The sequence below is a fragment of the Vespula pensylvanica genome, chromosome 7 (assembly GCF_014466175.1).
Source record: "Vespula pensylvanica isolate Volc-1 chromosome 7, ASM1446617v1, whole genome shotgun sequence".
In the NCBI taxonomy this organism is placed as follows: Eukaryota; Metazoa; Arthropoda; class Insecta; order Hymenoptera; family Vespidae; genus Vespula; species Vespula pensylvanica.
Window position 1 is genome coordinate 210,739 of NC_057691.1, and position 27,767 is coordinate 238,505.

Consider the following 27,767-nt stretch of genomic DNA (forward strand, 5'->3'; position numbering starts at 1 on the left):
ACGTTTACGTTTATATTTTTTTGTTTGTTTTTTTTTCGAAAATGGAAAATCGTCGTTCGGTTACATACAAATAAATTTGATTTCAATAACTTTTAGGATATTCAAGGAAGGGAGGAGATCAATGACAATTACGTGGATTCAATCGATTACGAGAAAAGAGCGCCCATGGGTTTCCAAGGTATGAGGGGTAAAAAGGACGGTGACAAACGTGCACCTATGGGTTTCCAAGGTATGAGAGGCAAACGGAACATCGTACAACTTTATGGAATCAATGGAAAAGCAACGCAGACGGAATTCCAAGGTAAATCTCTACTGCGGATATATTTAATGAATAAATAAATTAAGAAATATAGAAATAAGAAATAAGAAATAAGAATAATTTTGATAACCTTTTTGTTTTTCGGGACGCTCTGTTATTTTCTTTTCCTTTTTTTTTTTCTTAATACTTTATTGGTATAAAAAAAATAGGATAGAGTAATTCTTTTGATCGATGGTATATACGAAAGTAAAAATAGACGAAGAGAAAGAGAGAGCGCTTAGATTAAAATTTTTTCTATGGCGGAACTAAAGAGAAAAGAAAATAATATATATAAATAAATGAATATATAAATAAATAAAAAAAAATTAACAACCTTGATGACCATGGCCCATTCTTGAAATATTTCTTCGAGCAGGCGATACAAACGATAGAAGAGACGGCATATTGTCATACCAATTTGAAAAGCGATCGCCCTACCGATATTTCGGGATCCGTGGTAAGAAAAATCCACAATGGGAGATTCGGGGAAAGTTCGTAGGCGTGAGAGGCAAAAAATGGGCGAAGGCTCCGTACGTGGACAACGGCAGCCTCAAAAATGTCTTTGATAACATCAAAAGGATCGACGTGAAGACGGGCCCGACGGTAGCATTAGGTAATTTTAGAGTTCGAATCAAAGGAAATATATATATATATATATATATATATATATATATATATACATATATATAGATATATAAATAAATAATTCAATAATTATTATAAAAATAGATTTTTCATACGAATTACGCTCTTTTATGATTCTTTCTTGTCTTACTCGAATTTGTCGCTTCTCTAAAAAAAGAAAAAAAAAGAAAACAGAAAAAAAGAAAAATGAATAATAAGAATAATAACAATTATCAATAAAAGGGCCATTGTCATTCTCTCTATCGGCATTTATTAAATTTTATTCTGTAATATTTTAGGAAATAACATTTTTCATCTACTGGCATATATTTTCTTTAGGTTTTCAAGCTCTCTTCTATTATATTTCTATCAAACTTTGGAGTTATTGAACTTTATTTAACTGACATTCCAAATATTTACAACTTTTTCATTAATATTCAAATAATCTTTTATTCTCCATCGATACCAAACAGCTTGTTTAAAATTACAATATTTATATCTTCGTATTTTCATTTTTATTCTTTATTTGTTTTCGTATCGTTTCGTTTTATACAGTATTCATATGTAACATTCATACATATATATATATATATGTATGTATGTATGTATGTATGTATTGATTATTCGTTAAAATTGAAAATTTATTTTGAGAATATTACAGATTCTGTAATATATTTTACATGATTAGTAATATCGATTTTATTAAATAATATATTATTCAAATAAGCCATTTGTTAAAAGAAAATATAGAATAATATTAAGGTAAAAGTAAATAATCCTTTTTTTCTTTCTTTGTTAAATATATCCGAAATAAGATTATATTTCAAAATATCAGTTACCTCACTCGTTATTTATTATTCGTTGTAGAAATCAAGAAGTGCTCACATCCATTTCACATAAATCGAAAAAGAATGCATGAGATTTGTTCATATTTTCAATTTTCTCTTTTAAAAAAAGAAAAAGACAAAAGAAAATAAAACAAATTTTTAAAATATATTCTTTTCAATTTAAATCCAATTTTTAGATCCACTCATAAAATGATTTAATTCATTTTAAATTATTTTAAGAGTGGATTTTTTAAGAAAACAAGATTTCAGATGTTTAATCGTAAAAATATTTTGAAATTTACAACGTATGTATGTATCTGTATATATGTTTCATTTACGAGTACGAAAGTATTTCTTTTTTTATTTCATAATGAAAACCCGGAGAAGCATATAAACCATGTGACATTTTCACATAACTGCGTATTATCTGAACACCGACGACGAAACAATAATAACGCAAGGACTACTTTAAAAGTTTCTCCTTCGTTGTGTATGTATATGTATATGTGTTGTGTATGATGTATGAATATGTATAAAGTCTGTTTTCATCATCGCGTATATTTTGTGTGTATGTGGGTGTATGATCAAGTTGGTACATACTTTGAGCTGGTATTGTTTGAAGCTCTCTAACTCCATTGTTTCGTTTATATGAAGGTATCATATCCTGATAATGAACCACCAATGAAGGAAACTTTCGAAATTCGATAATTTATGTGAAAGCTCTTAATCGGCCTTAAAGACTAAGAAACTATGTATGACTTTCATAGATACTACGAATTCTAACTTAATATCGAATTTCTTAACTCAAATTTCTTAACTCGAATTTCAAAGTTAACTTTGTGTCTTCTATTCTACACGAATATGATCCAATCTACATGAATAGTTTCTAATTTTACCTGAAAAAGAATATATATATTTATATATGTTTATATATATATATATATATATATATATATATATATACATACACATATCTATATTACATATATATGTAATATATATGTATATATATGTGTGTATATATGTAATATATACATATATATATATGTGTATATATATATTTATATATATATATATATATATATATATATATATATATATATATATAAATGTTCATTGATACGAATTTCGTGTAAATAAATAAATAATCTTTATAGAAATACATTTTCATTAAATGTTGCGAATGATTCGTTGTTATTTATTGATAGAAGAGAGATAATAAAAAGTAGAATATACTGTTAATACGAAAGAATTATTAATACGTATGTTGTTTTCTGTTACAGACGCCCAGTAATGGCACCAATTGTAAACCTTACAATCGTTACAGGCTGTCTCCCTTAAGTTAAGTCGACCTATCTGACAAAAACGGCGAATTACGGACAGGGTGAGCCGAATGCGAAGTTTAATCCGTTGATTTCAACTAGAAATAATTATTAGAGCACAAATTTCTTTTTTTTTTTCTTTTTCTTGTCGTAGTGCTTTACTATCTAGTCAATATAACATATAATAGATAATTCGTACGCCAAAATGAACAAAAAAAAAGAACAAAAAGAAAAAAGGAAAAAAAAAGAAAAAAACTAAAATAAAAAAGAACCACCTTATTTAACTTGCATTTCCCCAAAGGAATGCAGATGCTAGAATCAAAGAACGAAAAAAATTGTGACTGTTCATGCGAAAGCACTTTGAAAAAAGCCTATATCAGTATTATCGTTAACTTGAGCGATTACCGATTATTTAAGAGTGAGAGTGAGAGAGAGTGTATGAAAAAATTAAAGAGAGAAAGAGAGAGAAAAAGAAAGAATGTATGAAAAAGTTAGACAGAGAGAGAGAGAGAGAGAAAGTTACCTTATTTTTCGTTCCTAGACATATAGTAAGAGGCTATAGCAAAGCAATTGAATGTCCCAAATCCTAAACAAACATGCATAACAATGATATGAATATAAGAGTAAATGGTAAAAAAAAAAAATATTTAATACACACATATACACATATACACAACATACAAGAACATATACATAAATATTAGGTGTTTCATTTTAAAAGATATGCTCGAATGTCTCCGATCTTACTGTATTATGGTACGAATAAATGTTTCAAATAGAAGTTGTTACGTTTCGAAGAGAAAACGTAATATATATTACACTTTCTTCTTAGAAGACATTGTTGTCAAGATACGAAAATCATAACAATTTTTTTTAAATGGATATCTGAAGCTAACAAAAGTTATGGAGAATACCAATACGAGTCCAACCAGCACTTACATTGTACCTTGTCATTGATATTTCATCAAGTTATGGCACTTTGAATTTTAACGTGATCAATTTTCGTGTAAATATTTTGCTGATAACCGATGAATTCAGCAATCAATTTTTCTTTTATTTCTTTTTTACTTTATTTATCTGTGCTTATACATTTTTGAAATTGTAATCACTAGAAACACATCAGAGGTCATAAATAATATTATTATAATTACTTCATAATATCATAATTTGATAAAATATCGATAAACTAAATACTTATATTGTAAATACTCTTTGAATTCGTAGTGATATTCTTTACAACTTCTATTCGGCTTAAAATATACGTTTATATTTCAAAAAATTATTATAACTTTCGTATGTAAACAATAGCATTCTTTATAAAATAGTTACAATAAATTTCTTTTCCAAAATACTAGTAACTCTTATATGAAAAATTTAGTTATTAAACTAATAGAAATAGAGATATTTGGCCATATCGTTTAAAATGAGTAACCTATGTAGCGATAGATAGGAACTATATTTTTCTCTGAATGTTATAAACTAAATATATCTATATCTATATTTGTGTACCTCGCAAAAGTGATATTTTTCTTTTTAACATATATCATATTTTGGTCATCTGCAATGCTACACAATATCTATATATCTAATTTAGTCCTAAACATACCAATATTGGCAAGAATTTATCTTATACTAGTATTCATATAATATCAAAAAATCTGAACTATATACCTCCCTATATAATTTCTTAGAATAGCAAATGCGAGTCGAAGTTGAAGGAAACTATTACCAAAAATATCAAACTGATGTGACATGATGGAATGGAATAAGTGTGATACTACTTTACATTTCTTATGCAGCTGATGTACCTGAAATGCACAAATTACTTTTCTCTGTACCTCTTCAAAAAAAAATCGCTATTCCTTCTACGAAGTGGGATGTTTTTGGTGAATGCTTCTAGTAAGCTCGATCAGCGAATTTCTTAGGCTGGAAGAGGAACAAGATTGCTTTGTACTTTAATTCTTAATCCTAGTCCTAAACATAATCTAATATAGTCTTACATATTTTATGATTAAGGCACAAATATGAAAAATCTTTATTCGACAATGACTAGCATTGAAAGAAAATGAAAGAAAAAAGTCTTTATTAGGCTAATGAATCTATCGACAAGTTAGTTGAAATATGTCCTACAATATTCTATAACTACAAATTGTAGATTAAAGAAAGTATCTCCTAACAATAAGATGCACTATTATCATATGCTTGGTGACCAAAGTATGGTAAACAAATAAAATAATACAAAAGATTCTAATATATTTTTTTCATTTTCTTGAAATTAAACTGTAACAGATTCTTTAATTGAAATTTTCTGATTATAAAGAAATATTTTTATATTCAGTAATTTTTTTTATATTCAATAATATGTAAATATACTTTAAAACATGCTTTTTAATTTTTTGTAATATTACTTATTAATTATGCTTTTATTTAACATTTCATTCGGATAAATTATTATATGCATTAATGATATCCTGTTATGTAACAAAAGTTGTAAAATAACTGGAGTCATAGTACCTAAATAAATTTAGCAAAATATACTGTCATACATCTCACATATTATTGAATGTTAATGAACTTTGTTTTTTTCTAATCTATGCTAAAACGTAATTCATAATCTTAAAATATACCATGTCGTTCAAAATTGATTCTTTGTTTACCTGTTAATATTTCTTTACAAATTTATCTAGTAGATCAAGTTTACTTTTTAATTATATAATATCTTATATGAAAATTTAATTGTTAGCTACAATGAATTAAAAATAATTCATGCAAAAATATGTTCCAATATGTTGTATTTTGGGCGAAATGATTGACTGGGTGCTATGATGAAAAAACTATAAAAGTGTATATAACGCAAAGAATAATTATGACGATTAGTAAAATGATTATTATGTATGTACACATATCGATGTACTATATAAATATATGTCTACGTACAATTGAATGAAGAACATATCAATAAATACAATTCATTATATCCATCCCCCATTCTTATTGCGTTGATATTTTATTAATAATATATATTATTTATTATTGGAAGTCTTAAAACTTATCAAATATACTTGCAAATTTATCAGTTGTTTTTTACTTACTTTGTTGCATTTGTCGTTTTGTCTTCAATCGCATGTTTTCAATTTTATCAGTTTTGAATTTTTGCCAAGATTTACCCAGAAGGCCTTGCATCTTTAAAAGATTGATTGGTTATATTTCATAGTATATTCAAAAGTATTCAAGTTCGATCTGTCTCGTTATTGGTTGAAAATTTCCCGCCGCACGACGTTAGCTATTTATGGAGGAATACAATGCAGTGTTGCAACCTTCAAAAAAAAAAAGATAAGTGTGTTGTTATCGTGATTTGTGCAGTGTATTTTCATCTGTTTTTTATTAACCTTACAACATTTGTAAGTGTTCTCTTTATTTTTATTTTCCTTCAATATTCATAACATGATATAATAAAATATTTAGAAATAGTAATTATATATACTGTTGCACCAATTTGCAATTCAAATGAAAGGCAAAAGTTACTTTAGTGTACTGTTACTTTTATTCTTTTTTTTATAAATCTCATTTGATTTATGATTTAAATTGTCATTTATTTTTAATATCTTTCATTAGTAGATATATCTTTAATTTGTCTAATATTAATAATGAATTTAAGATATCAAATTTTCTTGTTAAAAGTTCCTTAGTATGACATATCATAATTATAGGTTATGTATGATTTGTAAATATTATGAAACTGTTTAAAAGTAGGAAAATATGAAGTTAAAAGAAGTGAATATATGTTTATTTAAAGGAGATATTGATAATGTTCGTTCATTATTTAAGATAGAAACACAATTGGAAACATTTATAAACATCTATTCCTTTTAACCATTTTAACATTTATATACAGGCCACATAAAACAGTTGCATGTATTCTTTATTTAATATAATTGCATAAATAAAACAACATTATAATTTGAAGGAAGTAAGAGGATAGGTTTATGGATATCGGATATTAGAAAAAACAATAGAAAGAGTGATTGATTGCTTAATCGATTGCTTAATAATAAATAATACAGTATAACATAAAGTAAATATTTTTATGGAACTGCATGTTTTTATGAAACTGCAAAGAGAGTCTTTAAGTAGAAATAATATCAATTAATTTGTAGATTTTACAATCTCATTGTAGAAGCAAATAATTGATTTTAGTGATATCTTAAATCAATTTATCCACCCCATGGAAAGAAGACCTGTTGTTCTTTTGCTGGGTCGTTGTCATGAAGATCATAATTATTAGGAATGATCATGAATTCTTCATTTATACTTCTTTTACCACCCCAAGGTTCAAAATGAGATTTTCTAGAGTTTTTATTAGTATCTTTTTTTTCTGGAATTAATAGTTGATCGGTGGAATTCGTGCTTTCGTCAATCTCATCTTCAAAACGTAATGATTCATTATTTAAAGGTAACTGAAACTCTTTGATATCATTTCTCTTTCCTCCCCAACTATTAAAGCCTATTCGTGATCTACTAGTTTTCATTTGTGCAGCACGTTTTTCATTCCCATCTAAGATTGTATCTTCTGCTGCATCGTCTGTAACATTAGTAAGTTATTGGATGATGTATTTGTTATTGAAATTATAATAAAGCACATATAATAGAAATATATAATTGAAGTTATACCTTTTGGTAAATAAAATTCTGTTTCTTCTTCAGGAATAGTATTGATGTATTTGTTTATGTCAAATCCTGTATTTACATTTCGCTTGCCTCCCCAGCTATAAAATGGTGTTCTTCTTCCAAAGTTGGACAATCTCTTGGCATACTCGACAAAGTTCTTATGAGCGTCCTTGTCAGAAAACGATTTGCTACCCCTCATCATTAAGAAACTTGCTTTGTCATTCAAATATCCGTGAGCTCGTTTACCACCCCAGCTGTTAAACGGCATGCGAGTTGATCGTTGATTCTTCGATCTGAAGGAACTAATTCGTTTACCATCCCATCGGCTGAAGAAGGGGTTTTTCATTTCTTCAGAAAAATCCAATTCGCTCGATCGTAAGCTCTGCTTGAAATAATAAATACGATAATATCATAGAAAATTATCTTTCCATTAAAATAATATATAAAATATATTAGATATAAATATATCTTACTCGTTTATTTGTTGGTAAGTATAACCATGAGATTGCAGGCAAAATCTCGTTATTTTTCAAAACATACCACAAATTTGATCCCTCAATTAATCGTTTATTTATACTTTTCTGAAGATCATATTCTAAAAATAACAATATTATTCATTAAACGATTAGCAAATGAAAGATTAGAATTAATTAATTTATATACAGAGTGTTCTAGAATAAGTAAGAAATATTTTACAGCTTACTTCAGTACAACTAGACTTTAATAAAAAGAAGTTCATATAAACGTTTGTCCTATTTGATTTTGTTTTTGAATGATAGTAGATTTGATTTTCAAATCTTTATCTTTCATAAGAGATTTCAAATATCCTTTTTGCATTTGAACACAAGTATGCAGACGTTTTATCAATGATTGCTTACCATCTCCATATGTTCGGATATTATTAAAATTTGTTGGAAATTTCGTTTATTTATTTCACAAAGAAACATTACGTTCACTTAACGAAATAATTATTGCGATACATAATTTTTTATAACTCGAAAACAAAATCAAATAGGATATATATTTCCATGAACTTTTCTTTTTTTATTGTTTTAATATACTTATATCAGCCCTAAAATATTTCCAACTTATTCTATTATACTCTGTATATTTCAATTACCTTTTCTTTCATCGGGATTCATCGCAAATAATCCTACCGAATTAATATCTTTATTAGTATCTCCGAATTTTTGTTGCATCGAATCCATGGTTTCCGCATCCGGACTTCCAATAATCGCACGAGCGGTAATGATCGAAAGTAATAACCACATACCTAATCGTAAGATGTAAAAAAATGTTATTGTTTTATTATATTTTAATAAATCAAAATTGAAACGAAATGAGTTTGATTTTGGTTATGTGTCACTATCAATTCGTATTATTTTTTCGTATAGACAAACGAAAAATAAGATTAATTCTATCCAATTAATATATGCATAACATATTATTCATAAAAATTAATTTACTTGTTAGAATATCAATCATATTTCGAAATAGGTTTCTTTCAATGTTTCTTTTAATGTTTCTTTTTTTTTGTTACACTTTTGTTCGACGTTATTTTAAGATATAATATGAATAAAAAAAAAAGTAATAAATATTAAAATAGATTAATGTTCGTAGGAAACGTGTTAAACGTGCGCCGACGTGTTACCGTTATTTCGAGAGACTTCGATGAAAGCACTAAAGTGATTTTTCCTATCAAAAATTCTTTAACAATTCGACGGTTTATTAAGTTATCGAGAACGAAGAGCAATTTCTTTTTTGAATTCTTAATTTCAACTTGTTCATTCCGTGAAGTGAAATTTGAAAAAATAATCTATTATTCCATATCTCTATATTATTTTATATCTCTCTTTCCTCACAAATACCATCCCTACAGCTTTCATATTTTGCGTACAATTAGCAGATTGTTCCTTCGAGCGAAATTAAGAAAAGAAGAAAATATAAAGAGAAAAGCGCTTGCAAGATTTAAGCTCACGAATACACGCGCCATTCATATAATATCACAAATTATGTCTACTATTTCTTTCGTCTTTCATTCAATGATTGTTTTTTTAATCTTTTCCTATTTTTTGTTTGGTTGTTTGTTCGTTTGTTATATCACATTGGGAATTCTTTTTATTATTTGCCGTATTTTCGTGTTAAATGAAAACATATTCTATTTCTCTCTCTCTCTCTCTCTCTCTGTCTGTCTGTCTGTCTGTCTGTCTGTCTGTCTGTCTGTCTGTCTGTCTGTCTGTCTGTCTGTCTGTCTGTCTGTCTGTCTGTCTGTCTGTCTGTCTGTCTGTCTGTCTGTCTGTCTGTCTGTCTGTCTGTCTGTCTGTCTGTCTGTCTGTCTGTCTGTCTGTCTGTCTGTCTGTCTGTCTGTCTGTCTGTCTGTCTGTTTGTCTGTCTGTCTGTCTGTCTGTCTGCCTGTCTGTCTGTCTGGGTTGCGTCTGTCTTTATATTTGGAGAATAATGATCATTTTGTCGAATCATTTTGACTTCTAATTTTTTTTTTTTTTTTTTTTTTTTTTTTTTTTTAATATTCCTAAGATAACACTTGTATTTCATCCTGACCGATTTTGAATTTTTTATCAATCAAGCTCAAATAAAATATACTCACGAATGCAGACTTTTATTTAGACGAAATAAAAACGAAAAAACGAGCGTGGATACCCATTATGCATATTTTATCAACCATATTCGATCACCCCTAGTAAAGATTTCACGTGATATAAATAAGATATATACGTATGTATATATATGTAATGAATAAGGTCGATTAGCGTTTACAAAATAATGTTTCAAAATTGTTAAATTCTGTCTGATTTAAACATTTTTTAAAAATTAAAATTTGTAATTTAACTGTATTTCAATGAAAACATTCGTTGGAAAGATTCAATGAAAAAGTTCATTGTTCTCTTCTTTTTTCCTATCTTATTCTTTTTTTTTTTGTTTCTTTTTTTTTCTTTGTCACATATTCCATAAGAAGATGCAGGACGGTTGTTTGCTAATTTCATTTTCTTTTTTTATCGCGCTGTAGAACATTTTTATGATGTGCATTAATCGATCGAGAGACGATGAGAGGAAGGCAGAGGGATAGAAAGCGCATAGTACAGTTTTGTGTGGAGAATGTCGCGCGAAAATTTCGTTAGTACATGCTTTCAAAAGCCGTCACAGAGTTTCACGTTCGTTTTTATAAACCATTCATATTTTGTTTTCAGTGTATGACAATCTCGATGATATAAGAAGAACGCGTTAATGTATCATTATTATGTTAATTTTAATATCGAACGAAAGAGAATAAAAGATCTAAAAAAAAAGTTTTCTCATATAGAAATAAAATAGAATAATTTAATTCATATCTAAGTTTTTTTTCGTATTAAAAATTTTTTATAATTTTATTTATAAAAGGACCGATCACATGTATCGTAATAAATTTTTGAAAAGAAAAAAAGAAGATTAATATCGAACGATAACTTACCTAATTTCAACTCCGTCAACTTTTTTACAAAAATTTCAGGCGAAATAGATACACTCTTTTTTCTTTTGTCACCTTGTGCACAAATATATATATAAATATATATATATATATATCTGTGTGTACTTATATATATATATATAATTTATATATAAAAAAATGTTGGTGCGTAAAGTATATTAATGTACGACAATTAGCGAAAAACAAATTCTTTTTAGGTTTTATTTGCGAAAGCTATAGACTGCTGTGGTATAAGTTGTCTAGTGGCAACTCGGGATGCGCGTCGCTCGTCTTATATGCTACGAGCAACCTTCCAATTGCGCAAAATCGTTCTCTCCTTGTCTCGCACGCTCGATCACGCTTTTAACCTCCCACCTTCCTATCCTTTACTCTTATTTCGTCCTTTTCTATCCGTTCACTTGATCCTTGTTTTATCCTTGTCTTATCCATTTATTTTAATTTTAATTTTTAAATTTATACTTATTTTTATTTTTAATTTTATTAATAATTTTAAAGGGGACCATTTACATTTGTGAATAGTTTCGATGAGTTTTCTCGTTTTCTTACTATTTCCTTCTTCGTTTTTTTCTTCTTCTTCTTTTTTTCTCTTTTTTCTTCTTTCTGTTCTCAGCATTAACGTCACTACATAACAATATCCGACGAAGGAAAAAGGATGGGAAAGAAGAAAAACAGAAGCTTTTTTTGTGTAGGTGTATAAAAATTTGTTCTCTCCATCGCGTGTTACTTAATGATTCTTTTCCACGATTTTCTTCTCGATGACAGACGTATTCTGTGTATCGGTTCGTTCAATCGTTCACCGGCTCGCAGGATATTACTACAGGCTAGCATTTATTGCAAGATTTATTTGGTCAGGATGGTTTTTACGATTTTATTTCAAAACTCATAGACTCGTTATATTTTCACGAAAATGATATATGAAAAATTTATGAACACACAGTTTTCTCTTCTTTCCTCTTTTTTTTTTTTTTAGTTTTTCTTAGAAGGTAAAAAACAACGTATCAAAGTCAAAATATCCAATAATTTTTATCTATTTAATTTGACTTCTTAAGATTTTGAAACACGCACAATGCATATATTTTAATAACAATATTAATATGAGAGCAATAGAAATTGAAGATAAGATTAAAAAAATAAGATATAAAAAAAAGAAAAGGACTTACGTATTCAGATCACTTTCGATCTTTATTTACTAATTTTTAAATTTTAATGATAAACGAATAATTCAAAATCACTTTTTATGATCATCCTTCACAATATTTCAGAATGACTTGGAAATTAGTTTTGAAAAAAGAAAAAGAGAGAGGGTAGCATATGATGATGCGATACGTAGATATATGTTTCTTCCACATTAAAAGATCACCATGTTCGTCTCGGTCATAAATTTTTGTTGGGTTAAGTTCATGACTTAAATTTCTTGTAAAAATATGGCCGATGTCTTGGTCTCCTGATGACAAAATTTTTTCTTTTTATTTATTTTTTTTGAAAAATAATTTCTAATCGAATAATTTTAAAAGTAAATTAGAAAAATGTTATAATATGTGTGTGTATGTATGTAAATACACATACATACATACATACATACATACATACATACATACATACATACATACATACATACATACATACATATTGAGATTATAAAATTTTTTTTTTTATATAAATAAAACAAATTATATATAACAACATATATATAACAAATTATATATAATATAACAAATATTTAAAAAAATATTTAAAAAATATTTCAAGATAACGATTATTTTTATCATTGAATTGAAGCGTTCGTTAACAGAATTAGTAATCACGGTACGGTGAACAAGGATGGTAGGACAAGATTAATTCCGCTCAATTGTTTTTGTACATACGAATGCTTCTTCGCAACATTCTTCAGATGTTAAAATTCAATGCGATGCATATTAACGGATAGAAGGTATATGTGCGTGAATGTAAATGTACTTGAAAAAAGAAAAAAACGGGAAAAAAAAGAAAAAGAAAAACAGAAAGAAAAGAGATAGAAAGAAAGGGAGGGGAACTATTTTTCGTTTACGTCATCAGTCGAAACATAACATAAGTACACACAGGGTTAACGAAGATAATTCTTTCTTAACAGTAAGTACTTATTTATTCTTATTTTTACAATCTTTTCGTGACAGTCGTGTATACTTTTCTACTATAATGTTCACACATTGGTCAGAAATGTCACCGAAATCATCGTATGCCTTTGCCCACATTGCTTGAATATCTTTTAAAAAAATAAAAAAGAAATAAAAAAATATATATATAAAAGATATAAAAAACAAAAATATAAGAAAATATAAAAATAAAAAAAAATAATAAGAAGACATAAAACAAATATTAATATTCGAGCTAGAATCTCATTTGCGAGTGTACCGTTTATCAATGTTTTTAATGTTGTAAGATAAACACCCTTTTGCAGAGAGTTCATTACGTTAATCCACTTTGAATTTAAGCCGATCTTCTTCTAATGAATTACTCGAATAGATTCTCTTACCATTAACGACGTAAAACGGATCGTATTTTCTGAGTAATTCGTCAAGAATATTTCTACGATCTTTGTCAGTCATAATCGTATCATTTTCCATGATAAATTTCGTAATATCTTTGCATTGTTCTGTATTGCATATTCTAGAATCTATCAATCGTTGAAAAATTTGTTTAGCAATGTCGAGAGAATTCAATGATTCATCATAATCGATCGGTGCCATTCTGAATTTCCGTTGATCTATATTCTTTGATTTCTTTTTGCTTTTGGAAATGACGAATGGTTCCTCGAATATGTCGTAAATGTTCGAATGTTTGTCCCTTTGTTCGACGTAACCGGAATCCAAAATAGCCCTTTCGAGGTTTTTCATCCGATGTATCTTTTTGTAATCATCAACGGTACAGATTAAATGGCCGCAAGAATTTTTTTTCGTTCGCAAACGTTGTTGTTCTTTGGATAAGGTCACGTTGTTCATCCCATTTAGAAAAGAACTTGTATTTTTATTAATCATAGTCATGTAATACGTAGGTCCATTGATCACCGAACGTTTTTTTATTTTCTCGAGTAATCTTGTTTCTAATGTCTCTTTTTTCAAATTTTCGTCTAAGGTCGAATACTCACGATTCTGAACGTAAAGTTTCTTTCCTCGTGTTAGAACGAATGGTTCCTCTGTTTTCTCAAAATTACGTATCAACTCTTCCAATTGACGACTACCCAATTCTACAGCCTTCCTTCTCTCTTCCTTCCTTTTCGATTCGTTTCTCTTGATCTTGGTGTCTTCAGTGGACTCTTCGTTCGATTTTTCGAGAAACTTCTCGCGATTGTTCGCTTTAGAAAACGCATGCTCTTCGATCTTCGGCCTAAAGATTTTTTTTCCACGCGTCACGAAAAACGAGTCCTTCTCGTTATTGAAATAATATGGTAAATTCTCTTCATAATCGAGCTCGATTTCGACCCATCTCGGTTCGTCGACATAGAACGGCTGTGGAATCGACCATTTCTCGATTTGCCTACGATATTTCCGAGTATTACATTTCCGTGTTGATCTGTTGCACTCTGACGAAAGACCAAATGATATCTTCAAACTCGGACGCTTTGATCTTTGTAGAATCGATTTATCCATGTTTGAATTCTTTTTCGTTAGATCGGTTTCCCTGAAATCGAAAAATTATTTTAAATTATTGACGTTATGATTTCATTGTTCTTTGCAATAGACATTCAAGAATTTCTCTGTTTCTCTTTTCTTTCTTTTTATAAATTTAATAATTTAAATGATCTTATAAAGAAATAAATAATAATTTAAATGAAAAATTATGAAGCACTGACGATTATTATTATAATAATTGTTGAGAACGATGCTTTACCCAATTACGGTGTTTGAAGGTTGTTCCAAATCGAAGCTTTTACGATCTTTTTTGTTTTCATCTTCACGTGATGAACTTTGTTCAATCAAATTCGGATTAACATTGTCCCAAAGGGCACGATTGGTTCCCTTGTCAACCATCGCTTGTTTTTCCGCATCATCGAGAGATATTCCACGGAGATATTTGATCTTACAAAAAGAAAAAAAAAATGAAAAAAGAAAAAGGAAAAACAACAACAAATATATTAAAAGGATTCATTGTTATTATTCTTTTTTTTTATGGGACAGTGTTAACTGATAAAATTGTACAAAATTACTTATTTTTTACTGACCTCTAGTCCGTTGGTTGTCACTATAGCTAGTAATAATATTATCACAACGACCGTAGCTTTTTCCATATCTGAAAATGATCATATTTCTTTTTTTTAAATCGATTGAATGCAATGTCATCAAATTGCACAATGAAAAATTGAACTTCGTCCTTTCTATCTTACTATCTTTCACTCTCTCTCTTTCTCTTTCTCTCTTTCTCCCTTTCTCTACTTTTAGATACGTACACATCGTTCTTGGTTCGTAATACGTCGCGAGAACTACACGTGTTTGCGGTTAAGAGATGAAGCGCAAACAAGTTTAGTGGCACAGGTGTTTTTCATTCAGGCTTCTATGCAATAATAGAGTGAAAAGATATTTTTTTTCTTGTTTTTTCTTTGAAAGCAAATTTTTCTTTTTTTCTCTTCCCCTCTCCCATAACTTCGAGAAGTTAGCGAAAGTTTGACGATTTCGCGTTGATATAAAAATCTAAAAAAAATGACGACTTCGAATACAGTATTATATACTTGTTTTTTATTTATCCTGTAATCTCTAAATAAGTTCAAAGTAGCCTGATAACGTCATCAGGGCGTTTCTCGCGATATATTACTCTGTATACTACTAGTCATTCTTGTTGATAAAGTAAAGAGAATCTTGTAGGCTAAGTGATACACATTGGTGATAAGTCGGACGTGTTTTAAGTGGAACAACTTCGCGTTCGATCAGCCATGTAAGTGAAACGAGTCAGGCTTCGATCGGTCGAGACTATCTCTATCTTTCTCACTCTCCCTCTCTCTCTCTCTCTCTCTCTCTCTCTCTCTCTTATTCTTCCTTTTTTCGTACCTGTTGCTCCTGATTTTTTTTCTTGATTTCTTTCTATCCTCTTCTTCTTTCTTCTTCTTTTTTTTTGTTTTGTCCGATATGGTTAACACGATACGACTAGAACACGATGGCCTCCTCGAAGAGAATGCCAAGACTGGCATTATTTCAACCGTATTTATGCTCTCTCCATTTCTTCTTTTTACCTCGGTTCGTCGATGACCGACGTCGCGGTTCGAAGATTTGGCGGATTGCATTGGGAATTCTTTTCTATTCCGTAGCGAAACCCACATCAATCTTCTGGTCAGCAAGTGCAAACATTCGTCGTGCGTTATTCGGTCCAACGGCCAAGGATCGACTTTATATTTAGGTTTGTCGTAAGGGAAATATGCGTTTCTATACAGGGTGATTCAATCAATGATTATTTTATTATTGTCTGTTTTCTCTCTTTTTAAATTGTTTGTTTTCTTCGATGAAGTTAAGGAGATTCATTGTAACTCTTACATAAAAAAGATTTATCAGAAAAAAAAATTACGTCAATGGTATCATTGGTAAAATTTTATTACGGTATATTATAAAATTTTATCGTGTTTTTATTTTTAAAAATGAATAAGTAAAAGAACTTCTGTTAAAAGATGTTTGTTTTAATTTAATATTCGATGAAAATTTTTTCATATTTCACAATAATAATTGCAAATAAAATGACGGTGATATCAATAAATCGATTTATCACGTTTCTTTCTCATCTTTTTGAAACGAAATTTTATTGATGATAGACTTTAAGGACTTCAAACAAAATATTTAAATTTTGTAGAAAAGAAATGAAAAGAAAAGAAAAGAAAAGGAAAAAAGTATCTTTTTTTAAATAAAAACGGATATTATTATCGATGCAAATATTTGTCTTATCCTGTATACTGCTATACACTTTGGACGAATATATAAACATATGTATTTTTATATATCTTAAATGATTTATATAAAAGAGACAGAGAGAGAGAGAGAGAGAGAGAGAGAGAGAGAGAGAGAGAGAGAGAGAGAGAGAGAGAGAGAGAAAGAGAATATCTTCAATAATCATTGAAAACGAGAAGAAAAACAATTTGTGAAGTTTTACTGAGACACTCTGTATACATCTGTGATACGTATATCCCGTTTGCCATTTTTCTGACTCTCGGGATATCATTGGTAACTTTACTGACTGAGAGTATAGAAATTTTGATCATCGAAGTAGAACTTCTTTAACGCGTTAACCCACAGTTATGGAACGATTGTCGCAACTATAATAAAGACTGTTGTGTTGCAACGAGACGACGATAAAAGCAAACAGAAAAAAAAACAAATAAAAAAAATTACAATAAAGCTGACGATATAAAAGCAAGTGTTTTTTAATACAAATTGCGAGTAACTTTTTTATCTTCCTTTGATTTGTACTTAGCTTGTTGTTTCTTCTCATTTTTCTTCTCTTCCTTTTTTCTTTTTCTCTATTTTCTTCTTTTTATTTTTCTCTCCTTTTTTTTTATTTTCTTCGTTTTTAGTAAATAACACGATTATAAAGAGAAAATTTAGCAAAGTGCTATGGTGTAAACTCGTTACTCGTTTTTCTGAATTATTATCGATCTTTTCGACTAAACGTTTTACTACTGACATTTTTATATTCTCCGACAGTTTTTATCTTTTTGTTCTTTTTTTGTTGTTCTTTTTTTTTTTTATCTAACGTGAACAAACACGTTTGAGCAAATTTCAAAGATTATTCGTATTAACGTAAATAAATATCTCACATAGGATATTAGCGCTTAAGAATTCTAAATATGGCGTGGATCGTTTAATTCGAATCGTTCGAACGAGAAATATCCTTGATTCGTTTCGTTCACGGTTGTTAACTGGATTTAACTTTGTACGAAACGTTTGGCAGCGACAATAAAAACAGAATTATTTTCACGTATCATTCGAAATAATGTAGAACACACATAATTTAGCTCGACGTTTTAATTCGCTTGATATTAAACATTATTTTTAATGTTTAATTTCAATATTATTTTTGACGTTTCATTTTAATTTTTAAGCGTAAAAATTTTAAAGCGTGATTTCAAAAGTAAAAATGTTATGTTTTTTCTTTACTTTTTTTTTTGTTTCAGAAAACGTTGAAACGTTGAATGAGATCATTCTAATTAAATAAAAAAAAAAAAAAATGGTAAGGTCTTTTAAATATACTTTTACGATAATCGCAATAAAAATAAATAAATTAATTCGTTTTTAATAATTATTGATTTGCAGAAATTTCGGTTTTTGGGCGACGGGGATTGTCCTGATTGGTTATTAGCTGAAATTAATACGCTTTCACGAATGGTTCGTTGAATTGTTTAAACGAATTATTAACGAACTTTTATTTTATAATAATATTATACTTAATCTGTTTATAGACGTCGATTAAAATGAAAACGTTGGGACAGATCGTTATGAAGTCTTTAACGGAAGGAGAACTGGATGTAAGTAGGATATAATAAAAACATTATTTTTTCTTTCTTTCCTTTTTTTTTTAATTAACCACATGTTTTAAGACGATCTAATTTAACATTAACCATTTACTTTTCTCTCTCTTCGATAATAGGAGGAGAAGGTAAAAAAAATCACACAGGATGCAAAGCTCGGTAAGTTGCGTTTTGTTTTCTTCTTATGATAAAAAATATAGAAAATTATTAAAAAAAAAAAAAAGCATGAAAAATAAAAATCGTTTACTATCGAGTAAAAGTAAGCACGTTGTTAATCTCTGAAATAAGAAGTGAGAATTGTAGAGAGAAATTAACATTAATTTTTTTTCTTTTTTTTTTTTCTACAAAGATTTAAGCGATGCGAAAGCTATGATCGCCGCATTGGAATTGATCTTCACCTCGTCAGCTCGTTACGGCGTATCTGCGGCTGATCTGAGCAGCGAATTGCAACAATTGGGCCTGCCAAGAGAACACAGTACAGTAGTTGCAAGAATTCATACAGATTATTGTCCACAACTCATGGCTACACTCTCATCTCAGTCTTTAAGAGGTGAAATATTCTTTTTTTTTTCTTAGTAAAGTAAAAAAACAAATAATATACGACGCGTATGCAATTGACAAATCCGAATAAAAAATTCAGAAACAACATGAGTAGAGAAAATAATGTTGAAACTTATTTCCAGTAAATCGTCTTTCGTCCATCAAAGTTGTATCCTGCGATGGTTCCTCGCCATTCTCGACGGTCAGTTTGAAAGTGAAGAAAGTGAACGGAAACGAGGAGGAATCAACCATTAATATTTCCAAGGACGATGTGCAAGTTTTACTCACGGGTAATTCCTACGATAAGAATTATTAACCATTCATATTTACTTATTTAATTGACATCAATATTTCTTGACAAAGGATAATCATTATTTCAGAACTTAAGAGGGCTCGTACGTTGATGGAAAGTCTCTGAAAAATCTTGACAAATTATTATATGGAACGTAAGATTATATCGTTAGACGAAGATAAAGATTTTTGTGATACGTATAATCGTCGTTAAACGATCATTGCAATTAGCGATCGAAATTGCAATATTGTGATCTAAATTATATAACTGAGATATGTTAACTATACTATAACTTAAGAGTCGTCAGCGATCCGTCGAATAATTTATCTTTATTCTCTTTGTAAATGAATATACAAAGTTTACATTTAGTTTAATGGTTTATACGATGCACTTGAATAATATTCATACATTGTGACAATAATAATGTCGCCGTTATAATTGCGCTTTATCTCGTTTCTTCGTTCTCTTTTTTTCTTTTCCTTTCTTTTTTCTCCTCCGCTCACTGTCGTTCCTCTCTCGCCTTCACACAACAACAATTCTTATACATACTCATTGTCGTCCTTAGTACGATTGGAATGATCGGAGCACATTAAAGATCTTATCAGCAATATATCGTTAATCCATGGAATCAACTAGCGAACCAGTTCAGAATTCCTAAACATATTTATCATCGTATATCATCGAATTGCTTTGTTGCATCAGCCTTCGTTCTCATTTCATTGAATTTCGTTCGATTCATTAGAGACGTTGCAATGAAAGCATAACAACAGTAATAAGAATAAGAATAAGAATAAGAATAAGAATAAGAATAAGAATAAGAATAAGAATAAGAATAAGAATAAGAATAAGAATAAGAATAAAAAAATGATGATAATGATTGATGATAATGATGATGATGATGATGATGATAATAATAGTAATTATATATCAGTCGAAAGAGACAGATTGCGTGAACGATGCAACTGAAGATCATATAAAATATATATATATATATATATATATATTTATATAACAATATATATATATAAAATATATATATATATATATAGGCCTAAATCTTCGTCGAAAATACGAACGGAATCAGCGTGCGATATAAGTTTGAATGATATTCGTAGTAGGTTTCTCTTTTCTTCTTATTTTCTTTTTTCTTTTTCTTTTTCCTTTCTATCTTTTTTTTCGAAGTTAAGAATATCAAGAGCAAGTAGATGATCGATTATCAGCTCGTACAATGGACAACGATGCTCCTAGCAAAACGAAGGATATTTAAAGAAATTCGTAGAGGGAATACCTTTGGCATCGTGTGCTCCATGAGTATTCTGAGCGCGCAAGCGATAGCATTAATTGTAAATTTGAATAAATACCAAAGCTAGTCTAATCAGTCTTTATACAATTATTCGTACACATTCGTTTTCCCTATCTCTCTCTCTCTCTCTCTCTCTCTCTCTCTCTCGCACTCTTGTTCTTTCTCTCTCTCTCTCTCTCTCTCTCTCTTTTCATCCATTCGATTCAATCATGAACTATTTACAGTATTTGAAATGAGTTGCTCACGAACGACGTATGTATGTATGTACGTATGTATGTATGCATGTATGTATGTATATATATATATGTATGTACGTATGTATGTATGTATGTATGTATGTATGTATGTATGTATGTATGTATGTATGTACATATGTATGTACGTACGTATGTATGTATGTATGTATGTATGTATGTATATACGTATGATGTATGTATGTATGTATGTATGTATGTATGTATGTATGTATGTATGTATGTATGTATGTATGTATGTATGTACGTACGTACGTACGTACGTGTTTATGTGTATACGTATGTATATTTTTTTGTTGTTTTAACAGCATTCTCTCGCGGTTATACTTCGCTCTTAAAAAACGCGATACTCGGAGGGCCCAGAACGGTCCTTCTCGACGTTACTTCTTCAAGTCTAGGATCTATGTGATTAAAGAACTTGGCCGATTAAGAACGGACTTTCTTCTTTTTCAAACATTTTATATATATATATATATATATATATATATATATATATGCACATACATATATATATATAAAACGCATTCATATTTTTTTCTCATATGCAAATGTGAAGTGATCACTTTTTGTTTCGTCATACTATTGAAGTTTCGGAAGATCATCTGATCGGATTTTACAATCGGAGTTCGGAGCCATCCTTTTGGACAATGTCTATCGTTGTCTAGGTTTTCTCTAGTCGGTTATCTAAGAAGGAGACAAGGAAAAATTTATGATCGCTGACACTGACGACGCTAAACGTGGTAAAAAAATAATTCTAGGAGAGTCGCGCTCTTAATGGCACGTTGGCTCTCTTTATTCTTCTTTTTTTTCTTCTTTCTCTATCCTTTTGTGGATTTCGAAGATTACAATAATGATTCGCGTCGCTGCGATTATCTCTTCATTTTTTCTTTCTATTATTATTATTATTATTATTATTATTATTATCATTATCATTATTATTATTATTATTATAGTTATTATTATTTTCTCTTCTTTTTTTGTTCAATGTGCAATTGCAGTTATCAAAAGATAGATTTTTCTTTTCTCTATTTTATTTGAACGTCTTATTGATATCAAGAATAAAAAAAAGAAAAAAATAAAAAGGAAAACGAAAGATAGTTTCGTTCGTCGCAGCGACACGACTCGTAACATACAAGGGAAGTAAAGTCGCTTTTACAAAATTGCTATATCTCATTTTCTAACACTGAAAGGAACGGACATCCGCACGTTTGTCTCGTTGCACTCGTTGAAACGGATTCTTTGGAGAATAGAAAAATCTCTATCCTTACTTTCGTTTGAGGAATTTGTATGAATTCTCATAATCGAAGAAGAATCCTTCAACGAATACACACCGGTAAACTGCTCGCCGTATACAGAGAAATTCGTTGATAACAATTTCCTACAGATTGAAATTTTATCACTCGGATAAGAAGGAAAGTTACAAAATCGGTCTCGTGAGAAATCTAGAAGAATATGTTAATTATATCTCTTTTTTTTCTTCCTATTTCTCTTTCTCTTTCTTTCTCTCTTTTTCTCTCTCTCTCTCTCTCTCTCTCTCTCTCTCTCTCTCTCTCTCTTTCTTTTTCTCTTTCTATGACATGTTCGAAAACGACGATAATGATGATAAAAGTTTTTCGTAGGTGATACGATGTGTCCTCTTCTTGATCAATACTTCTAAATATTGCCGAAGATTCCCGAGAAAAGTGAAATGCATGGTCCTTGCAGATGATGATATGTACAATCGACATGGCGAAGCGACGTTTCATTGAAAGTTTTGTAGAAAATATGTGCGTTTAAACCGACACTCGTAATTAATTAAATTCATTGGTCGTAAAAGTATCGCCTTTCGATTTTTACAAACAACGAATACGCGCTAAATCGATACAAAGAAAATGATTTTGTATCAAAGAAGCTATTTCTGTATGCATGCCGTCAGTTCTCGTTTTTTCTTCTTTTCCCTTTCCTTCTTTCGTATCAAATCGATTTATTATTTCTTTCCTTTCTGTCCAATCATTGTAAAATAGTAATAGCATTGATGTGTCCAAGAAAAGTTCTTTGATTTATGAAAATTCTCTTACTAACTGCAAAGCGAAATGTAATGTATATTCTAAAAATTTCATCGTTTCTGAATTCTAGATAGACAGAATCTAACTCTGACAGGATAGCACACAATTTAATCTTTAGTATAGCTGTTGCTTTTTGTATTAGTTTCTACATTTTTTAAATAATCCATTTAAGTTTTATCCTCGCTAATGCCTTATAGTCGATCATAAATATTCGGTGCATGTGCTTCATAAAAATATTTTCGTTTTCATCGAAAAAGTGAATAATATCTTTTCATTAAACTTCGATCTGAAAAAATAGTTGAATCTGGCATTACCGGGTTATCGTGCCATTGTTCATATAATAGGACATTTGGATTTTTCGTAACGTATTCTTCAATGAACTGCATGTAACATAATAAATGTGTTTAATTTAACATGACAAAAAGACAAACGATCCTTTTGTCTTTTTTAATTAAATATAAAACAAGCATGACCAATGCATATTGGATCACTACTTGATCCGTATAATTATTGATGACTGTGTGCGCATTTTTCTATCGGTCAATCAAATTACGTTAATAATTATTTCTATATATTTCATATCAAATATGTCAATATTTTATGATCAATCAAAAATAATAATAAGTAATTTTTGTCTTTTAAATTTTAACACAATTTTTACTATAAAGCAAACAGTTCATTTCATAATTCGATACTTATCGTCCTTCTATTTATTCTCTCTCTCTCTCTCTCTCTCTCTCTCTCTCTCTCTCTCTCTCTCTCTCTCGCTCTTTCTCTCTGAGATCTATTTAATCTTTACAACGATAACGTCAAGGAGTACGATGTTTCTTCTTTTTTTTTTCAAAATACCTATTGCTTCGTCGGGTTTCTCATTTTCACGTTACTCGGCCATTTTCTCTTATGGCACAATCTAGTTCTAGTTCTCCATAATCAGTTGTACTTTTCAATCGCGTGACTCGTAAAAGCGATTATATAATCGCGAAAGAACGCAAATTAGCGAACGATAATCCATGCGAGTGGGTATCTCAGCATCAGTACTTTTCTTTATCTTTTTTTTTCTTTTTTCTTTCTTTCTATTTCTTTCTTTCAACGACTTAAATGCAAGTGGTTACCATCGGGGAATTAACATACGTTAAATATCGTTTTTTTTGTTTTTTTTTTGTTTTTATATCTGTGAAAAGGACGAAATAGCATGGCAGTTGATAAAATAAGTAAATACAAACGGAGATTAATTCTCACGATAAGTGGCAGTTATCGTTCCCCTAGCCATTAATTAATAAAACTCGTATACGCCGATCTTGAGTAACACACTTTACAATTTTTTTTTCTTTTTGCTTTTTCCTTTTTTCTTTTTTTTTTTTTGTTATCAATAATATTTATATTTTTTTTTTTTCGATAGAGAGAGTGCACGAGAAAATTGTTGCTCGTAATATTAAGTAAATTATCGCAACGCAATTAATACACAATTGATGAATTATTCTATTAATACATAATTGATCATTAAAAATAATTAACAACGTGTTACGCAAGACTCGGCATATGCGCAACACACGATCGTTATTTTCTACATAGGATAACTATTACTAATGTCCATTATCCCGTTCGATCCTTCATTTAGAAACTCTGCTCATGGATCGTCGTAAGTACGTATACAACTTTGCGGATAATAATCCTTACATCCACAAAGAGAGCAATTACATAAATTGCGTTAGTACATTCGACAACGTATGATCTCTCTTTCACGACAAACCATTAAAATCGTTCATTCTTAATCCTTAAACATACGCAATATATATAAAGCATTAACACGATTCAATCATAGAAAAGCATTTTTATCTTAACAATTATCTAGTCGCGTTTGTATATACGTATAGGAATAAAAGATTCGTTCGAACGAAAGGGAGTAACGTTTCGTGACAACGCACGACGTTGCTTGAAAGAGAATAAAAATAAACATCGCAAAAGAATAAGAGAGAAAAGAAAAAAGAAAAAAGTGAGAGTGAGAAACAAAACAAAAAGAGTTCATCGAATCAATCTCCCTTTCGATCATTCACCGAAAATTTGTAATAATCCGAAAAGCAAAAGAACGAAAAGAAAAAAAACAAAATAAAACGAAAAAAGAAAAGAAAAATGAAATGAGGAAACAAGTTACCCCCGGTATAATATACATAGTATCGACGCATTAACAAAATTTACAATTATTAATTATCGGTAAAAATGGATTTTAATTAACGGTACAAAAGATTTTACATGCTTACACGGATGACGCGCATGAACGTTTCCAAAAAGATCACCCTTTTAATTATTACTATCCTTAATCCATTCTATACACGCGCGCGAATCTTATTCAAAGCAATACGATTAATTCTTGTTTGTGTTTGATTGTGTGTGTGTGTGTGTGTGTGTACGTGTTTTTTTCTTTCTTTTTCCATCATTATTATAACACATATAATTATGCTTCATCTCTTTCCCATTCCTTCTTAATAATCTCTCCAACATTAAACGTGGCACGTAACTCCTTTATACATCGAACACTTTTCCGTAAGAATAATCAAAACGCAAGAGATTTCTCATTAAATTATAAATATATCTTAGCGAATGGAACTCGAGCGAATGGAAAAACCTTTCACGATAACCTCGTTTTAGCATCACGATGACCGTTCGATCAACCTCCATCTATAATTCTTGAGATCGTAATTAATATTGATATTTTTATTGCAATTAAATAGTATTATATTAATTGTGATCACAAACACGGGATATGTCCACGAGAGAACAGTTATATTTCCTCTATCATGCTCCCTCCCCTTCCCTTAATATTACTATTATTATTATTATTATTATTATTATTATTAGTATTATTATTATTATTATTATTATTATTATTAGTATTAGTATTATTATCATTAGAACTTCGTGATCGCCGCCACGTAAGATATCAAAATTCTGTAGAATTTTGAGGAATTTCAGAAAAATTTTTGCGAGTGGCAGATGTTAACATGATATGTTACTGTATTGTGAATTTAAAAGATTGAGTCTGAAAATACAAGAGTTTCAAAGATATCCTCGCAAGCGTTTCTATCTATGACGACGATTAGATCTGCTAATACGTTTACGAGATTAAATGAACGTTGATCGAACAGAGAGTGGTCATCCTGAAAAGTCATCCAGTTGTTCTCGAAAGTATGTGAAGACTATTATTTTTTCGCACCGGTACCTCTTCGACCTTGGGTCTACAAGAAGTCCTACTGATGCATTACTACTGCGTTCTACGCGAAGCGTTTGATAACTTCGAGTCCATTCTTGTGGAACCATATTAAAATATAGATCCACAAGAGTCGTCACTGTATCAGCAGCAACACGACGAGATTGCACCACAGCTCCTCTAGAAATAATATTCTAGCGAGAGGATCTGTCACATATTTAATGCGGTAAACAAGTATCCGAGTCTCCGCTACTTGCCATAGAGAAATTAGCCGAGTCTCGATCGCTCTGTTGTCTTATCTGAGCGGTAACCGACAGCTTGTTATTATTTTGTGGTGCTTGTGGAAAGGTATGGTGACCTGGCAGAGCCCAGGGCTGAGTGTGAAGCTGAACGGGTGGGAACCTCTTGACAAAAGGATTACCAGGACCACCATGTATCAGCCTGACACCGTTGTGATGCGACGGTAACGTCGTATGAGCTGGTACAGTCGCGTGTATCTGCGGTGGTACAAATGTGTGCCTTGGCACGGATCCACAGCTGCCGGTGGACCCGCTCATGTTCGTGCCAGCCATGCTGTGCGACGCATGAGGCAAGGGCATGGTGGAACAGTGTGGATACGTGACGATAGGCTGAGTTGGATAATGGGGTAGGGTAGCCGAGGAAGCCTGAATACGAATATCATTGCTCTCTGTAAATGAGGTCATCCTCATATTGGTAGACCGACCAAACGGTTCTTCGTTTGGATTCAGTGGCTCCGTCAGTTTCGTTCTCGACAATTTACGACGGATTACAACCGTTGCTTCGTTTGGATTTTCGAGAATGACGGCTGGACAGCCACCGGTTAATTCGTTGTTGCCAGTATTGTTGAACAGAGGTATGTGATTCGCGTATTGTGGAGAAGAAAACGATTGGCTGGTGCCTGGTCGACTGTTCGGTGGAGAAAAAGTTGTATTTGCTGTCGGTGGTTGTGTTCCACGCTGAAGCGAACAGCTACGCCATTGTTCTCGTGGTTCTTCGCGTGTTTCGCCAGTTAAATCGTCCACGCTTGTTGCTCGTCGTTGAGACGAGCTACTTTGACTGGCATTGCTGGCATTACTTGCATTACTGTGTACGCCACTTGACGATGTTTCGCTGTTGCTGCTGGTGTTACTGTGGCCTATTACCGAACCGGTACCACCTGTATCCAATGGCGGAGAATTGGAAGAATCGGAACGTGGTGTCAACTCGTCGTGTGGCATACCGGAATCTGCTCGGCGTAAACAACGTGGTGTTTGACCACCGTTCATCTGAAATAATTCAAAATTAGAAAAGATCAAAGAAAAGATATTAAAATAAGTCAATATAAAAATATGCAATATACGTATTACGTATGATCAAAAGACAATGACGACGTACGTAACTTGGAGCACAGTTTCTCTAAAAGCT

The 27,767-nt window shown here is 30.4% G+C and overlaps 5 protein-coding genes across 12 annotated transcripts in view; 2 read left to right on the forward strand and 3 right to left on the reverse strand.

Annotated features, from left to right (window-relative positions):
* Positions 1-6,022, forward strand: part of LOC122630433 (tachykinins) — a 43,047-nt gene extending 37,025 nt beyond the window's left edge. The window contains exons 5-7 of one of the 2 annotated variants that reach the window (XM_043814919.1): positions 97-301; positions 675-911; positions 3,033-6,022. In XM_043814919.1, coding sequence (XP_043670854.1) covers positions 97-301; positions 675-911; positions 3,033-3,043 — 453 coding nt within the window. In that variant the 3' untranslated portion in view covers positions 3,044-6,022. The remainder of the gene's footprint in view (positions 1-96; positions 302-674; positions 912-3,032) is intronic. The other variant, XM_043814920.1, reaches the window with a different exon arrangement.
* A 377-nt stretch (positions 6,023-6,399) lies between these two features.
* LOC122630436 (COMM domain-containing protein 4) lies at positions 6,400-19,983 on the forward strand. Of its 2 annotated transcripts, none has more exons than XM_043814923.1 (8): positions 6,400-6,472; positions 18,350-18,405; positions 18,489-18,560; positions 18,635-18,700; positions 18,823-18,862; positions 19,053-19,253; positions 19,387-19,533; positions 19,624-19,983. In XM_043814923.1, exons 2-8 carry the CDS (start codon positions 18,403-18,405, stop codon positions 19,659-19,661), a joined length of 567 nt encoding a protein of 188 aa, XP_043670858.1. In that variant the 5' UTR covers positions 6,400-6,472; positions 18,350-18,402; the 3' UTR covers positions 19,662-19,983. The 2 variants fall into 2 exon arrangements, with proteins under 2 accessions (XP_043670858.1, XP_043670860.1); XM_043814925.1 differs by lacking the exon at positions 6,400-6,472 and adding an exon at positions 11,828-11,908.
* On the reverse strand, positions 6,892-11,504 carry LOC122630435. 2 transcript variants are annotated; one of them, XM_043814921.1, is made up of 5 exons: positions 11,206-11,504; positions 8,860-9,012; positions 8,213-8,334; positions 7,743-8,124; positions 6,892-7,653 (listed from the first exon to the last, which is right to left on the reverse strand). In XM_043814921.1, exons 2-5 carry the CDS (start codon positions 9,008-9,010, stop codon positions 7,286-7,288), a joined length of 1,023 nt encoding a protein of 340 aa, XP_043670856.1. In that variant the 5' UTR covers positions 9,011-9,012; positions 11,206-11,504; the 3' UTR covers positions 6,892-7,285. The 2 variants fall into 2 exon arrangements, with proteins under 2 accessions (XP_043670856.1, XP_043670857.1); XM_043814922.1 differs by having other exon boundaries at positions 7,743-8,121; positions 11,206-11,501.
* Positions 13,338-16,341, reverse strand: LOC122630432. 2 transcript variants are annotated; one of them, XM_043814918.1, is made up of 4 exons: positions 16,242-16,341; positions 15,422-15,489; positions 15,091-15,278; positions 13,338-14,880 (listed from the first exon to the last, which is right to left on the reverse strand). In XM_043814918.1, the coding sequence occupies exons 2-4, from the start codon at positions 15,485-15,487 to the stop codon at positions 13,674-13,676; spliced, it is 1,461 nt and encodes a 486-aa protein (XP_043670853.1). In that variant the 5' UTR covers positions 15,488-15,489; positions 16,242-16,341; the 3' UTR covers positions 13,338-13,673. The 2 variants fall into 2 exon arrangements, with proteins under 2 accessions (XP_043670853.1, XP_043670852.1); XM_043814917.1 differs by lacking the exon at positions 16,242-16,341 and having other exon boundaries at positions 15,422-15,867.
* A 1,872-nt stretch (positions 19,984-21,855) lies between the features above and the next one.
* The window catches only part of LOC122630802 (protein tincar), a 233,899-nt gene continuing 227,987 nt past the window's right edge, over positions 21,856-27,767 (reverse strand). For all 4 annotated transcript variants that reach the window (XM_043815737.1, XM_043815735.1, XM_043815736.1 and 1 more), the window contains one exon: positions 21,856-27,628. In XM_043815737.1, coding sequence (XP_043671672.1) covers positions 26,561-27,628 — 1,068 coding nt within the window. In that variant the 3' untranslated portion in view covers positions 21,856-26,560. The remainder of the gene's footprint in view (positions 27,629-27,767) is intronic.

Coding starts and splice junctions, on each gene's coding strand:
- LOC122630435 (XM_043814921.1), bottom strand. CDS start 9,010: ATGTGGTTATTACTTTCGATCATTACCGCTCGTGCGATTATTGGAAGT. Junction 8,125..8,212: donor ACTTACCAACAAATAAACGA/GTAAGATATATT, acceptor TATTATTTCAAG/CAGAGCTTACGATCGAGCGA. Junction 7,654..7,742: donor AGAATTTTATTTACCAAAAG/GTATAACTTCAA, acceptor CTAATGTTACAG/ACGATGCAGCAGAAGATACA.
- LOC122630432 (XM_043814918.1), bottom strand. CDS start 15,487: ATGGAAAAAGCTACGGTCGTTGTGATAATATTATTACTAGCTATAGTG. Junction 15,279..15,421: donor TGACAACCAACGGACTAGAG/GTCAGTAAAAAA, acceptor TCTTTTTGTAAG/ATCAAATATCTCCGTGGAAT. Junction 14,881..15,090: donor CCTTCAAACACCGTAATTGG/GTAAAGCATCGT, acceptor TTTCGATTTCAG/GGAAACCGATCTAACGAAAA.
- LOC122630436 (XM_043814923.1), top strand. Junction 18,701..18,822: donor TAACGGAAGGAGAACTGGAT/GTAAGTAGGATA, acceptor CTTCGATAATAG/GAGGAGAAGGTAAAAAAAAT. Junction 18,863..19,052: donor CACACAGGATGCAAAGCTCG/GTAAGTTGCGTT, acceptor TTTTCTACAAAG/ATTTAAGCGATGCGAAAGCT.